General features: G+C 60.3%; 1 protein-coding gene and 1 long non-coding RNA gene across 11 annotated transcripts in view; one reads left to right on the forward strand and one right to left on the reverse strand.

Annotated features, from left to right (window-relative positions):
• Positions 1-219: 219 nt before the first annotated feature.
• The window catches only part of SYT2 (synaptotagmin 2), a 105205-nt gene continuing 92238 nt past the window's right edge, over positions 220-13186 (reverse strand). For 5 of the 10 annotated variants that reach the window (XM_070255920.1, XM_070255917.1, XM_023632656.2 and 2 more), the window contains exons 4-9: positions 12501-12620; positions 11912-12079; positions 11451-11618; positions 10113-10230; positions 9028-9161; positions 220-6130 (exon numbers count right to left, since the gene is read on the reverse strand). In XM_070255920.1, the coding sequence (XP_070112021.1) occupies positions 5924-6130; positions 9028-9161; positions 10113-10230; positions 11451-11618; positions 11912-12079; positions 12501-12620 (915 nt within the window). In that variant the 3' untranslated portion in view covers positions 220-5923. Of the gene's footprint in view, positions 6131-9027; positions 9162-10112; positions 10231-11450; positions 11619-11911; positions 12080-12500; positions 12630-13186 lie in introns of all 10 variants that reach the window. The other 5 variants (XM_023632654.2, XM_070255916.1, XM_023632653.2 and 2 more) reach the window with 1 other exon arrangement.
• Positions 10709-12108, forward strand: LOC138921580 (uncharacterized). Its single transcript, XR_011434256.1, has 3 exons — positions 10709-10886; positions 11475-11609; positions 11996-12108. It is a non-coding gene; the product is annotated as an uncharacterized lncRNA (long non-coding RNA).

Here is a 13186-nt window from a genome sequence, read left to right on the forward strand (position 1 = left end):
TCCCAGAGGACGCTCCCAGCACCACCGCCCATGCCCCAGAGAAGCACATGGGGATGCGTGCCCGTCTGGTCTCCCCACCCCAAGAAGAGGATTGGCCTCAGGCCCCTTGTGAGGCCAGAGCCTCAGAGCCAGCCGCCCCCCTCACCCACCATGCTGACCCTCCTGCCTGTCCCTCCCCCAGCCCAGCCCCCACAACCAGAGACGCCCCCCGCCCCCGGATTTCTTTCAGCTCATTTCTTTAATAAGGAGACGCAGCTCATTACAAAATAACAATTCGACAAGACATCAGACAAGAGCAACAGAGTCCACATGAGGGGCGGGAGCGCATTGCCAAGCATAGGGGGCGGGGCAGGGAGGCCTGCACGTGTGTCCTTCCCACGAAGACAGAGGCAGGGCTCCTGGTGGGGCGTGCAACCGGGGGTGACCTGGCTTTGAAGATTTCAGATCTCAGGGATTCCAGAAAGCAGCAAGTCCAGGCCTCAGACGGGAGGAGCCCTGACGGTGAGGAGGGCGGATGGAGCACCCCAGCCCGGCACCTGCTCCGTGCTCACCAGCCAGGACCGCAGTTCTCGCCTCGTGGCTGTCTCTGCCGGGGGTGTGGAGGGGGGGGTCCCAGAGAGCTGGAGGGAGGACAGCATCTCCCAGCCCTGTAAGCACCTGATGCCAGCCCGCGCGCCGGTCCCTCTGCCTCCCCCTTCTGCGGCGCGGCACAAAGATCACTGGGGCTTCCATGTGCTCCTGCGTCGCGGCTCATAAGGGCAGAGCCCACCTCGCCGCTCGGCCTGTCGGGCACACCCTGCCCTCGCGTCCCTCCTTCCTCGTGCTCACCACCCTTGCCGTGCCCGAGGCCTCCTGGGTCGTTCCCACTCGGCTGCCAGCGGCTGCGGGCTGGGAGCTGCTCTTCCCTGTTGGTTCCATACGATGACTTGGGACCTTGGGAGCCCCAGCTACCCCCTCCCCACCTCTCGACCACGGCGGGCCGTGCCTCACTGGGGCTGCTCTGGGAGCCACAGGAGGGCCTACGGGTGTCTCTGCCCTGAGGCTCCTGACCCCCGCCCTTGGAGGAGCCAAGCAGCCCCCACCCGCCCTTGGGGTGCTCTCTGTCAGACTGCAGGATGACGCTGCAGGGAGAGCTCCACCCACCGTGCCCCCAGCTCCCCCAGGAGCCCCCACTGCCACCCACAATCCCTGGCCCCATAGTGTTAGGTCAGCGAGCTGTTCTGTCAGCCCCAGGGGGGAAAGGGCCTGGCCACAGGCTGAGCTGCGCCTGGCTGCTCCTGAAAATCGGGGTCACTTCCACAGGGCCCCCAGGAAAGGTCTCTGAAGGTGGGGGCCCCACCATCGCCCCGTCCACAGAGGCTGGAGAAGGAGTTGTGGAGGGAGCCCACTTGGGCAGGGCCAGCCGGGGACATCTCCTGAGGCCCCACCAGAAGCCCTGGACGCCACCGTCCTCAGGACATGGGGCTGAGGGAGCAGGAGAGGTGACAGGTGAGCCCTTCACGAGTGTTCTGTGGGGAGCCAGTCAGAGGGAGTGGGGGATCCTGGCAGGACCCGAGGGCCATCTCCAGCAGGAGGCCCCTTTATGGCTTTTCAGTTAATTCAAACAGTGTGAGGAAGGGGCACACCACACACACACACAGGACACAGAAGCTACCGGGACACCAGACGCCAGGCTGGACACCGCGCGGTGCACCGAAGGTCGACTCTGCAGACGGACGGACGGCAGAAGATGGGGACTGGCCTTCAGGGCGCCAGCGGTCCTCAAGCATCCCCAACGGCAGGGCTGGCGTCCGAGCCGGAAACCCACTCCCCTCAGCCAAGGGCTCCCACGGTGGGTCCCGATGGGGTGAGGCTGGGGTGGGGCTGAGGGACAAAGACTTTACACGACAAAAAATCGAAGGAGCAGCCTCAAGAGTTGTGTAAAATGGGTTTGGGGCTGGGGAGTAGGGCACTCTGAGCATTGCCATGCGGCTATTTACAGAAGTTAGAGACATGCATCTCGAGTCAGCACGATCGGGTTCGTGTGTTTATAGAGAACTGCCTTCACTTGTCTATAACTAAACACACAGGGAGGGGTCGGATGAGGCTCAAATGGCTTCAGAAGGTTCTTGGTTTTTTGTTGCTTAAAAAATAAAGTATCTTCATGTGTCTTCAAGTCACAGTGTCCCCTCCTCGATATTGCAGCCCAAAAAACAGGTTAAGTAAAATCCTGGTGTCCCGTCTCCGGCCCCCTGCGACTGAGGGGGAGTAGGCAGAAGTGGCCGGTAGGACAGGCTTGCCAGAGGAAACCCAGGATGGTCGGTTCCACTTGAATTTCAGGTAAACAACAGTCCTTTTAGTACAGAATGTCCCACACGTCGCCTGGGACTCACTATTCTTTAAAATTATGTGCTGTTTATCTGAAATTCAGATTTCACTGGCATCCCGCATTCCTATTTGTCAATCTGGCAGCCATGACATGGGGCTCTGGGCCACCAAGATCAGGTCTTGGGTCTCGCCCCCATCTGCCACCACCCAGGGCCCTGAGAAAAGGCCCCCAGCCTGAGGCTGAAGTGGGGACAGCACAGAGGGTCGGAGGGCAGCTCCTGGCTCAATCTCATCCTCCCTTTCCGGGCAGCGACCATGTCTGTCTCTAAGGGTGGGTGAGGACATCAAGGGACATGAGCTCGCTCACTCCCGACCATGGGGGGCTTCTCAACCCCTCTGCTCATTGCACACGCCCCCTCACGGAGGCAGGTCCACAGCGGGTTTTACTTGTCTTCTCTCTCGCTGGAGCCCTGGGCCAGCAAATCAGCCCAAACTGCGTCTGCAGAAACACAAGCTACGTGTGGTTCCCGGGAGGACATGGCCAGGGCCTGAGACTGAGGTCTCATCCCTGTGGCCCCATCCCCAGCTGAGGGTCCACTCATACACTGTCCCGGCTGCCCCAGTGCTCTTTCCACAGCCTGCCCCAGCCTCAGCTTCCACTTCCACAGTCCAAGAACCCGCCTGTGGCTCTGGCAGTCGGTTTCCCTTCTGGAACAGTCATTCAAGGAGCAAGGAGAAGGCAGCTTCCTGGTCTCACCCCCCATTTCTCGGTGGGATTCGTTTGGGTTTTCATAGCCTCAGTCTCTTTGTAAAAAGTCACGTCTATACCACCTTCCTCTCTCTGGAATAGACTTTGAGAGTGAGAACTCACAGCCCCAGAGGCCTCCAGAGCCCCTCACTAGCCAGACCCTAACTATCCTTCTCAGGGCCTACACCCCAGCACCCCAACCTGCATGGCAGTGAGGGTTCACGGGATGCTCACTGGTTTGGGTAAATCAGCCCTCAGGTGGAGGAAACATCCAAGCATAAGTGTGGCCTTGCCTAGCTCGTGGACCTGGATGGATGCCTTCTGCTAGCGTGGCTCATCTGGGCCAAGGTCCCATCCCAGGACCAGCCAGAACCTCCTCACACTCAGGTATCTCCCTGGCTCTATACTAGTGCCAACACTCAGTTCCTCCCAACCTGTCCCCACCCTCAAGACTGCTCACCAGAGGGGGGCCCAGAGTAACAGAATCCAGCTCCTGTCTCCAGGCATGTGGACATCCAACCACCAGAGGTGCCTACCATTTCCTTTCCTTCCTGTCAGAAGAGTGGCAAATCCTGGGCTCCAGACGGGCCAAACGAGGTTCACGGGCAGAGAAGAACCCCGGGTGATAGGTGGATTGGGAAAGGGCAAAAGAATGAAGCTGGAGGGGGTGAGACTGACAGGGAGGGTCTATGAACAAGGGGTGTGGGGTATGGTGAGGAGAATGAGTGTGGGGAGAGAGAACCTGAGAAAGCACCAAAATCCCACAGCTCTGGGGATGGGAGAAGAGTCCAGTGACTTCTGACGTCCATAACAGGATGTCCTACTCTGCAGTCACCCAGATTCTGAAGGCACCCTATTGTCCTACAACCTCCCCCATGACCACAGCTCTGGTCCCAGGGAGCAAAGCACATGGTCCTTGTCAGAGCCCTACCTTCTCACCATCAAATACACACACACACAGTGTCCACAGAAAATAGCTTCCCCGGAGCCCAGGGCCACCAGCAAGAAGGAGAAGGGTCTCTGAGAGAGGAGCCAGGCTGGGCCCTGCCTCCCAGTCTGTGTCTAGCAGAGGGGCTCCCTCACCGCCACTCCAGCCAAAAAACATGGCAAAGCAAACACAAAAAACCCATCTCCTTTCTTTTAGTGAAATAAAAACACACTGTGCACCTTCTCCATGCTGGATCCTCAAAGCCTGATTCTCTCCAACACTGTCCCTCTGTGTCAGGTGCCTACAGGAAGCTGAGGTGGCCCAGATGGGGCAGGACAGGAAGTGCCACCATTTTTGCTGGGAAAGGGAGAGATCTCCAGGCTTCTCGGGAAGCCGTGAGAATTCCGAGGTGAAGAAATGGCAGGGGGCTGAGGGCTCCAAGGATGGAAGAGAGAGGCTGAAGGACGGGATGCAGGAACGGGAGGAACGGGCCACAGGAAGAGGGGCTGGCCTCTGACCATGTGGGGCTGACTCTCTTGCCCAGGCTGAAGGTTTGGAGGGGGACTCAGTGCAAACTTGACTAACACATATATGGCTTTTTATCAATGCTGGGGCTGAAAGGTGAACAGGGAATGGGACACAACTGAGCACAGGGTAGAAAGCCCAGCAGGCGTCCTCCGTCACCCGTTTGGAACGGATGCCCTGCTTCTTGGGATTCAGAGAGGGAGGCCTCCTACAGAGTGCTGGGGTGGGGCCTCCTTCCAGCTGGCAGGGAGGGCAGAGGAGCGGGAGCTGCGGATCTCAGGGCTCCCCTCTAGCTCACCCAGGAAGTCTCTGCCGTCTGGCCGCGTCCTCCCCCTTCTTACCTGGACCTCAGGAGAACTAAGAACATTTAAACCTTCCTTCTAAAGTTCTCTGGCTCTGTACAGATAACGTGTCTTCAGACAGCGTTGATTCACTTAGATTAAAAGAGGAAACAGAAGCGAAAGCACGATGGGAAAGAAATGCTTACATTCTGGAAAGGGAGAAAGCGTCTGTGTTTCCCACTGGAAGGGGCGAAGACCCAGCAGATTCATTTTGGTCTTTCTGGGTGGTGGATCTTCTGTTTCTTCATAGTTTGATTTAACTGTCAACAAGAGGGAGGTCCCAGGACTGACAGTTCCTGTTAAAGTCTGACCAACCTAGTGACTAGTTCACATCCACAAATGTCCTGGAGCCATACTTGTGGGGAAACCATGACTGAAAGGAGGACGTCTATGGTGGCATCAGGGGTTTGGTCCTAGTTCTGGACAAATCCAGGCACCACATCTTGCCTCCCAAATAGCCCCCATGAGGAGCACAGGAGCTCCTGGCATCTGAGCAGGACTCAGCTCTCTCCACAAGTTGACAGAAGATCTCCCACTCCGACGGTGGCCTTCTCTTCATGTCAGGGCCCCCGAAGAGCCTTCTCTTTGGGGACACAACTTCTCTGTCCTTGGCTCATTCCAGGGGTGCAGAGAGATGCTCACACACACACACACACACACACAAACACACATGCATGCGGATCACTGGCCACTGTGTCGCCCTTCCTGCCAGGAAACAGGAAGTGCTGCCATTTTGTTGGTCCAGAACATTCAAAGCACAGGAAGTGCTGTGACTTTCTGCCAAAAGAGGGCTTCACTCAGGGTGAGGCTTCAGTGAAGCTTCAAAAGGGCGAGGGGAACCTGATGGGGCATGCAGCAAGGACAGCTCCCGTGGCGATGACAAGAGCCAGGCTTCTCTTTCACCTCTTAGGGGACTCTCCTCACACAGCCATCATAGGGAAGTTTGTCTTTAAAAAGAGAAAAAGGAAGGAAAAACAAGGAACAACCACAACAAATGAGAAAGGAAACCTCTACGGTTGCACAACTGAGGTATTGATAGCTCTGATCTCGTCCGTGTCTGTGCCGGTGTCCTGCCTACTTGTTCTTGCCCAGAAGCGCGTCCACCTCCTCCTCAGGCTTGAGGGAGTGCCACTGGGCGATGGGCCTCCGGGGGTTGGCCAGCATGTCGGACCAGTGCCGCAGCTCTGTGCCCGTGGCGTTGCTGCCCACAAAGATCTTGCCAATGGCTTCGTTCTTGCCCAGCTTGTCATAGTCCAGCACGGTGACCACCACCTGGACCTTCTGCGGGGCGACAAGGGAGGGAGGGAGTCAGCAGGTGAAGACAGGGTCCTGTGACCAAACCTCCCCTCCCTCAGCCTCTCCTCCGGGGCTCCCTGCCTCCACCTCTGGCTCCGACGAAGCCTCAACCCACGGGAGGCAGAGGCCACGCCTTTCAGAACAACCTCGTTTCTACCAACTGGCGTTTACCGCGCATGGACTGTTCTCCGGGCTCCGTGCTGAGCGCTCAGGAGCGGAGGGCGGTGAGGAAGCGAGAAGATGAATTTCCCTCTAAGGGAAGCAGTGGACACATATTCAAAAACTTACAAAACAAAAGATAAAGGTTGTGCTAGGGAGGTAAGCACAGGTATTATGGGAACTGAGAGGAAGTGACAATCCTGCCCGGGTCTATCAGGAAAGGCTTCAGGGAAGAGGTGACATGTGAACTGGGAGGTACAGGCTGAGGGTTTCTCCAGGTGGAGAGAAGAGGATCCAGGAAGGAAGACTGGCCTGGGCAGAGGCATAGACACGTGAGTGCAGGTCCAGTGTTACTGAGAGCTGAGAAGCCATGAAGCACAAGTGAGGCCGGGAGGGTGGGCTGGGGTCAGCTAAGGAGTGTGCACTTTCTCCTTCAGGCCCGCGGTGGGGCGTGCTGAAGGCTTCGGAGAGGGAGAGGGCACAGATACTTCAGAACAGGACCTGGCATGGAGGTGGAAGATGCAGGGAGGTGGAGGGACCAACGGCCGGGAGACAGGCCGGGGCAGGGCACTAGGAGGACGGGCACCGAATTCCTGAACCACAGCAGGGGAAGCAGGGGCCAGACGGGAGAGGTGATCGGGGCAGAACCAAGAGGACTTGGTCATCAGCTGCACTGGCCAAGGGGACAGTCAGCACCCTTCTCCCTCCTGGATGCAGCCAATTCAGTCTCATCCCTTAGGATCAAGCTCACTCCGGAAGCCTCGCCTGAACTGGCCACAGTCCTCTGCTCCCTGCACCGCGGTGTTCACCGCTCCCCCTCCTGACCGCGAGGTCCTTGAGAGCAAGGACCGTGACTGACACATCTGTCTCTCAGCACCCAGCATTAGGAAATGCTGAGCAGAGCGTCTTGATAAACAAGAAAGGACAAAGGGCGGGGGTGGGGGGGGAGGTCTAAGATGTCGCCCCGGTGCTGACTCGGGCAGCTGCGTGGATGGTGAGACCATTCATCGGAAACAGAGTTCAGACAGAGCCGGTTTGGCTGGGCGGGGACTGAGAGAAGATCAGTGCATTGGTTTTAGGGATGTTCCAAGCTGACATGCCCAGGCCAGTACCCTTCACGTCTGTCTTAAGTTCTCCATAACCAGGACTTTTCTTGGCCCAACATTATCGCTGAGCCTTCAAGGGAAACACTGCTCCCTTCAAGAATTCTCTACAGATGACAGCACGAACCCTGAAGATCCCCTCAGCACCCGTGCCCCACAGCCCTCCTGGGGAACAGAAGGGGAGGAGGGGGCAGCTCACCACAAGAGGGAGAGACCAAGGCTCCAAGGGGATCCTCCACCCATCACCATGACTCCCTGCCCAGACGGCCACCGGGCATATTGTCCTGCAGGTTCAGATCCACTCATGCCAAGAGGACCCCACCTCAACTCACCCCAACTCACAGAAGTGCTGGTGAGAGGACAGAAGCATGGAGGGCGAAGAAGGGAAGGATGAGGGAGAAGGAGGGAAGGATGAGGGAGAAGAAGGGAAGGATGAGGGAGAAGGAGGGAAGGATGAGGGAGGAGGAGGGAAGGATGAGGGAGGAGGGAAGGATGAGGGAGAAGGAGGGAAGGATGAGGGAGAAGGAGGGAAGGATGAGGGAGAAGGAGGGAAGGATGAGGGAGAAGGAGGGAAGGATGAGGGAGGAGGAGGGAAGGATGAGGGAGGAGGGAAGGATGAGGGAGAAGGTGGGGAGGATGAGGGAGAAGGAGGGAAGGATGAGGGAGAAGGAGGGAAGGATGAGGGAGAAGGGAAGGATGAGGGAGAAGGAGGGAAGGATGAGGGAGAAGGGAAGGATGAGGGAGGAGGGAAGGATGAGGGAGAAGGAGGGAAGGATGAGGGAGGAGGAGGGAAGGATGAGGGAGGAGGGAAGGATGAGGGAGAAGGTGGGGAGGATGAGGGAGAAGGTGGGGAGGATGAGGGAGAAGGAGGGAAGGATGAGGGAGAAGGAGGGAAGGATGAGGGAGAAGGAGGGAAGGATGAGGGAGGAGGGAAGGATGAGGGAGAAGGGAAGGATGAGGGAGAAGGGAAGGATGAGGGAGGAGGGAAGGATGAGGGAGAAGGAGGGAAGGATGAGGGAGGAGGGAAGGATGAGGGAGAAGGTGGGGAGGATGAGGGAGAAGGTGGGGAGGATGAGGGAGAAGGAGGGAAGGATGAGGGAGGAGGAGGGAAGGATGAGGGAGAAGGAGGGAAGGATGAGGGAGAAGGAGGGAAGGATGAGGGAGGAGGGAAGGATGAGGGAGAAGGAGGGAAGGATGAGGGAGGAGGGAAGGATGAGGGAGAAGGTGGGGAGGATGAGGGAGAAGGTGGGGAGGATGAGGGAGAAGGAGGGAAGGATGAGGGAGGAGGGAAGGATGAGGGAGAAGGTGGGGAGGATGAGGGAGAAGGTGGGGAGGATGAGGGAGAAGGAGGGAAGGATGAGGGAGGAGGGAAGGATGATGGGTAGCAGGGAGCAGGCCTCAGGAGCCGGATGGGGCAGCAGTGCTCCCGCACCACCGCGTACCTCCGTGTCCTAAAGGAGTGACTGGCAGGATTGTTCGGGATAGTTCGTGGTCTCCCCAGAAAAGCGGGGGCTTGGCAGAGGCCCTGGGAAGGAGCCCAGGCAGCATGTGGAGCCCAGGCCCCCACCGCAAGCCGTTCCCCCTCCCGAGCCCCACGCGAGCGGCCCACGGCCCGAGCACCTGGATCTGCTCAAAGGGGATCTCAAAGCTGAAGGACTCATTGAAGTACGGGTTCAGGGTCTTCTTCTTCACCGTCGTCTTCTTCTTCTTGAGCCTCTTGCCGTTCTGCATCAGGTGGATCTTCACGTAGGGGTCTGCACGGAGGGAATCCAGGCCCACAGGGGCAGCCTTAGCGCCCGCCCCTGGAGCAGGCACCGTCTGCCTGGAGCCCCCGCGCGTGGAGCCCAGGCCCCCAGAAGCTCTGCGCTCCAGGCCGCTGAGTCCAAGGACGGCCGGGGGGCATCTAGTTCAGGAGCAGCACAAAGGCGTCGCCTCAGGGACCACCTCTGGCCGAGGGGGTGTGGCTGTCTGGAGCACCATGCTGGGGACCTTCCTGAGCCAGAGTCGGGCCTTGGTGAGAGGGAACATGGGTGGCTTTGGCGTGTCTGCCCTCGGCAGCGGACAGAGGAGGGCCGCAGACATGGCAGGCACCCGCCATCCCGGAGCCAATCCAGTCCCCCTGACCTTGCTCACGAGAAACCATCCCCCCGAGGTCACACGCGGGGAGCGGGGTTGGGGGGGGGGGTGACAGAGCTGGGCTACAGCAAGAACTGCTACCTGGAGCCCATACCCAGGGCTGATTCTCAGGGTGGTACAGCAGAGGCAGCGTGCCCCATTGTCCCCCGAAACCCTGGCCGGGCCCAATCCCACTCGGAGCGCTCCCTTCCGCCAGCTCCCCACCCTGGGTCAGCCGAAGAGCCTCTCGCGGCGAGGTGTCCGGGTGTGGAAGGACGGGCCCTGTCCACTCCCTACGCTTCCGCGGAGAAGTGGACCCCTCAGCCACGGACTCATCTGGGGGTGAAATGCTCGTATCCTTTCTTCCGTGGCCCCTAGGGCGCAGCCAGAGAGCATGGAGCAGGCAGCCCGGAATGGGGGGCAGGGGGCCCTCAGAGACCAGGCCGCCCCTGCTCCGCGGCCGCCCTCCGCGGCATCCTGCGTGTCCCCCCACCCCACCTCCGCCCCCCGCAGGAGGTCCCTGCTGACAGGCTCGGGCGGCGGCCGGCTCGCTGCTGCCACCTAACGGCAGCCGGCAGCCCTGCACGCACCTGAAAGGCCGCCCACGTCCATCTTCTTGAGGTTCTTGGCCTCCAGGATGCAGACGGTGAGCTTCCCGGCCGTGGGCACGTAGCGCAGGGAGGTGCAGATGTCGCCCAGCTTCTCCGGCTGATGGGGGACAGGGGGGACCTGGGTCATCTGAGCTGTCCCCTGCCTCCGGCATGGCTGACCCCCGTCTGGCGGGGACTAGCAAGGCCCAGGCCCCACGCCTGTGGTGGTCGAGGTCTCTCAGCATCTGACCTCGGGCCTCGGGCTCAGGTCAGCGAAGCCCTGAGGGTACTGGTGGCCCCGCGGGGGCCGCGGCCTCGGGATGCCAACAGGCGTGGAGCAGAGGACAGGCAGTGACGCTGGGGGAGGGGGGCATCCGGGCGGGTGTGGGGTATGTCCAGCTCCCGCCCCAGGCCCAGGCAGGTGCGAGAGGACGAGGAGAGGGAGCCGAGGGCTCCGGGAGACTGCGTGCCGCGGAGCCTCCCCCGTCGCCCCCCACCCAGGCGGCTCCTGCAGCCACTCGACCTGCAGTGACCTGTGCTGTTAAAGCCCTTCGCGTCCCTTTCCTAATGTCACTGTCACTGCCACTGTTGTGTAGATGGAGTGAGGATGCTTTGTGACCCGGAGACTGAGGTTCAGAGACTTGCTGGAAGTCCCACAGCAATGTAGCACCGGGGGCACCTGAGATCCCTGCCAACACCAGGCCACAGGGTGAAAGCTCCCCAGGGACGGGCCCCTCGGGCCAACACTGACCATCCCACGACACCCCAGTTCAGGTGTGCCACCCTTCCTCCCAGACGGCGTGAGCCCCAAGGGGAAGGCCGTCCTAAGTGTGTATTCCCGCCCCTCCGTCACCGCCTGGTCCTGTGCTGGGCACATAGCACGGCTTGGCTGAGACAGATGACCGATGCTGGCAAGGGGCAGTGGCTACAACGGAATATTTGGTACACAGTTGGTGCTCAATAGATGAATAAGTGAATGAAAGCTGTAGCAGTTGCTGGGAGGACAAGCCACATGCTGAGAATCCTTTAGACTAAATGTGGGCTTTCCTTGTGGGTAAACTGAGGCACTGAGTCATGAATCACTGGCCCTAAGTGACAGCAGACTCTTAAGAGTAACAGTGACGATGGTTCTCCCTTATCTCAGCGCCTGCGAGGTGCTGACACCCACCAGATGCCAGACCCTCAGACGCCAGAGTGTCTCCCTATCTGACAGAGACTACAGAAGGGAATAAAGGACGTGCCTGGGGTCACTCAGCTGGGATCCCAACCCTGGTGGCCTGACTCTAAAGTCACGGGCTCTCTCTGTTTGCCATCCGCCTGCCGGGCCGGGTGGCTCACCTCCTCCTTCTCCCCGCCCTGCAGGTCCCTCCACTCCTCGATGGGCTGGCCCAGGTCCACCGTGTTCATGGGCACCTTCACCTCCCCGATGATGTCGTGTTTGGAGAAGCGGTCAAAGTCGTAGATGGCCATCACCAGGGTTTTGCCCCCCAGCTCCTGGTACGGCACCTGCAGGGCACAGTGGGGTCAGAAGAGGTCAGAGCAACTCGTGCACCTCCACGGGCTGCCGTGCACAGGCTCCCGGCCCGGGCTCTACCCCGTGGCTGCAGGACTCCCGATGCGTCTGTAAAGAGCAGGCCCCGGGCTCTGGGGAAGCAGAGGGTGAGAAGGGGGGTCCCAATGCTCCAGAGGCCCACAGCCCGGCCTGCTGTTGTTCCCGACTGAGCCAGTTCCGGGGCCCCGGCAGCAGCTAAGGACCTGGGCTCCGGGAGGCGCTGGCGTCACCCTCCCAGCCACCTCACCTTGAAGGTGAAGGTTTCATTGAAGGCAGGGTTCAGGGTTTTCCGGTGGACTTTGGTCTCATATTTTTTCTTCTTGTCTGGAAGGAGGAAGACTTTGACGTAAGGGTCTGAGGTGCCCCCCATGTCCAGGGCGGGCAATTCCGCAGCCTGCAGGACACCGACGGTGAGCTGTGGAGAGAGAGGGAGGGACCTGAGTCTCAGGACGGTGCCAACACTGGACCTGACCCAGGACCAGCACCCACCGATCCTGCCCCAGAGCTGGGCAGCTGGGGATTGGGGAGCCAAGCCGGTGCTAGAGCCGGGGATAGGTCTCCATCTCCGTCCCAGGCAGTGGGATGACATTTGGGGAGACTGAAGTGGAGAAGGCAGCTGATCTACCCAGAGGTGGGAGGCAGGAGAACAGCACAGCCACTGTCCAGAGTTGATGTCCAGGGGCACACGCCCTGTGGCTTCCAGGCTGCCCCGCTCGGTGGAAAGCAGCGGTGCCCACAGGACCCAGGGGAGCCGTTTGCATCCCCTCCCCCCAGCTGCCCACTCTCCCCCCACCCCGTTCCCCCCCCCCCCGCCCCTCCCAGCCCCGCCCGCACACCTGGTTGGCCTGGAAGTCGTAGTCCAGGGAGAACTGCAGCTTGCCCAGGTTCTCCGGCTCCTTCTCCTCCTCTCCTTCCCCTTCTCCCTCCGTCAGGCCCGTCTCTGCGTCATCATCGTCCTGCGGGGGCTGGGGGCGAGGAGGGACGGGCTAAGATAGGAGAACAGCACAGCCTGGCCTGGGGACCCTCCAACGGCCTCGTGTGCCCACCGCCCCTCAGAGCCCCAGCCTGTGTTTGGAAGACATGGCTCCAGTTTTGGGGGGCCTCTCTCCCTGCCGGGCACAGCACTATGAGGCCAGGCACGGCGCCACATGCTCTGCAGGCGTCCCCTGTCAGCCCCCTCCCCAGGCCTCCCCCAGCTCAGACGCCCCCCCACCCCACCCCCCCGCCAGACATACCAGGAGAGCCGTCCAGATGCACCGGGAGCAGGGCGAGCCCGCAGAGGGGAAGAGAAGGAAGAAAGTGACGTCAGAGAAAGTCCTGCAGCTGCGCCCAGCCCGAATCACAGCCACTTGGTGAGAGCAGCCTGGGCTGCACCCAAGGGGTTCTGGGGCCCCCACCCCACTGCAGGTTCCTCCTGGGCCCCCCAAACATTCACACACACACAGGCATGTGCACACACGCACAAGTACTCAAAGCCACTGCGAGCCCTGGCTGACTTCTTGAGACCAGGCCCTCCTTCCAT

The sequence above is a fragment of the Equus caballus genome, chromosome 30, assembly GCF_041296265.1.
Source record: "Equus caballus isolate H_3958 breed thoroughbred chromosome 30, TB-T2T, whole genome shotgun sequence".
Taxonomy (NCBI): Eukaryota; Metazoa; Chordata; class Mammalia; order Perissodactyla; family Equidae; genus Equus; species Equus caballus.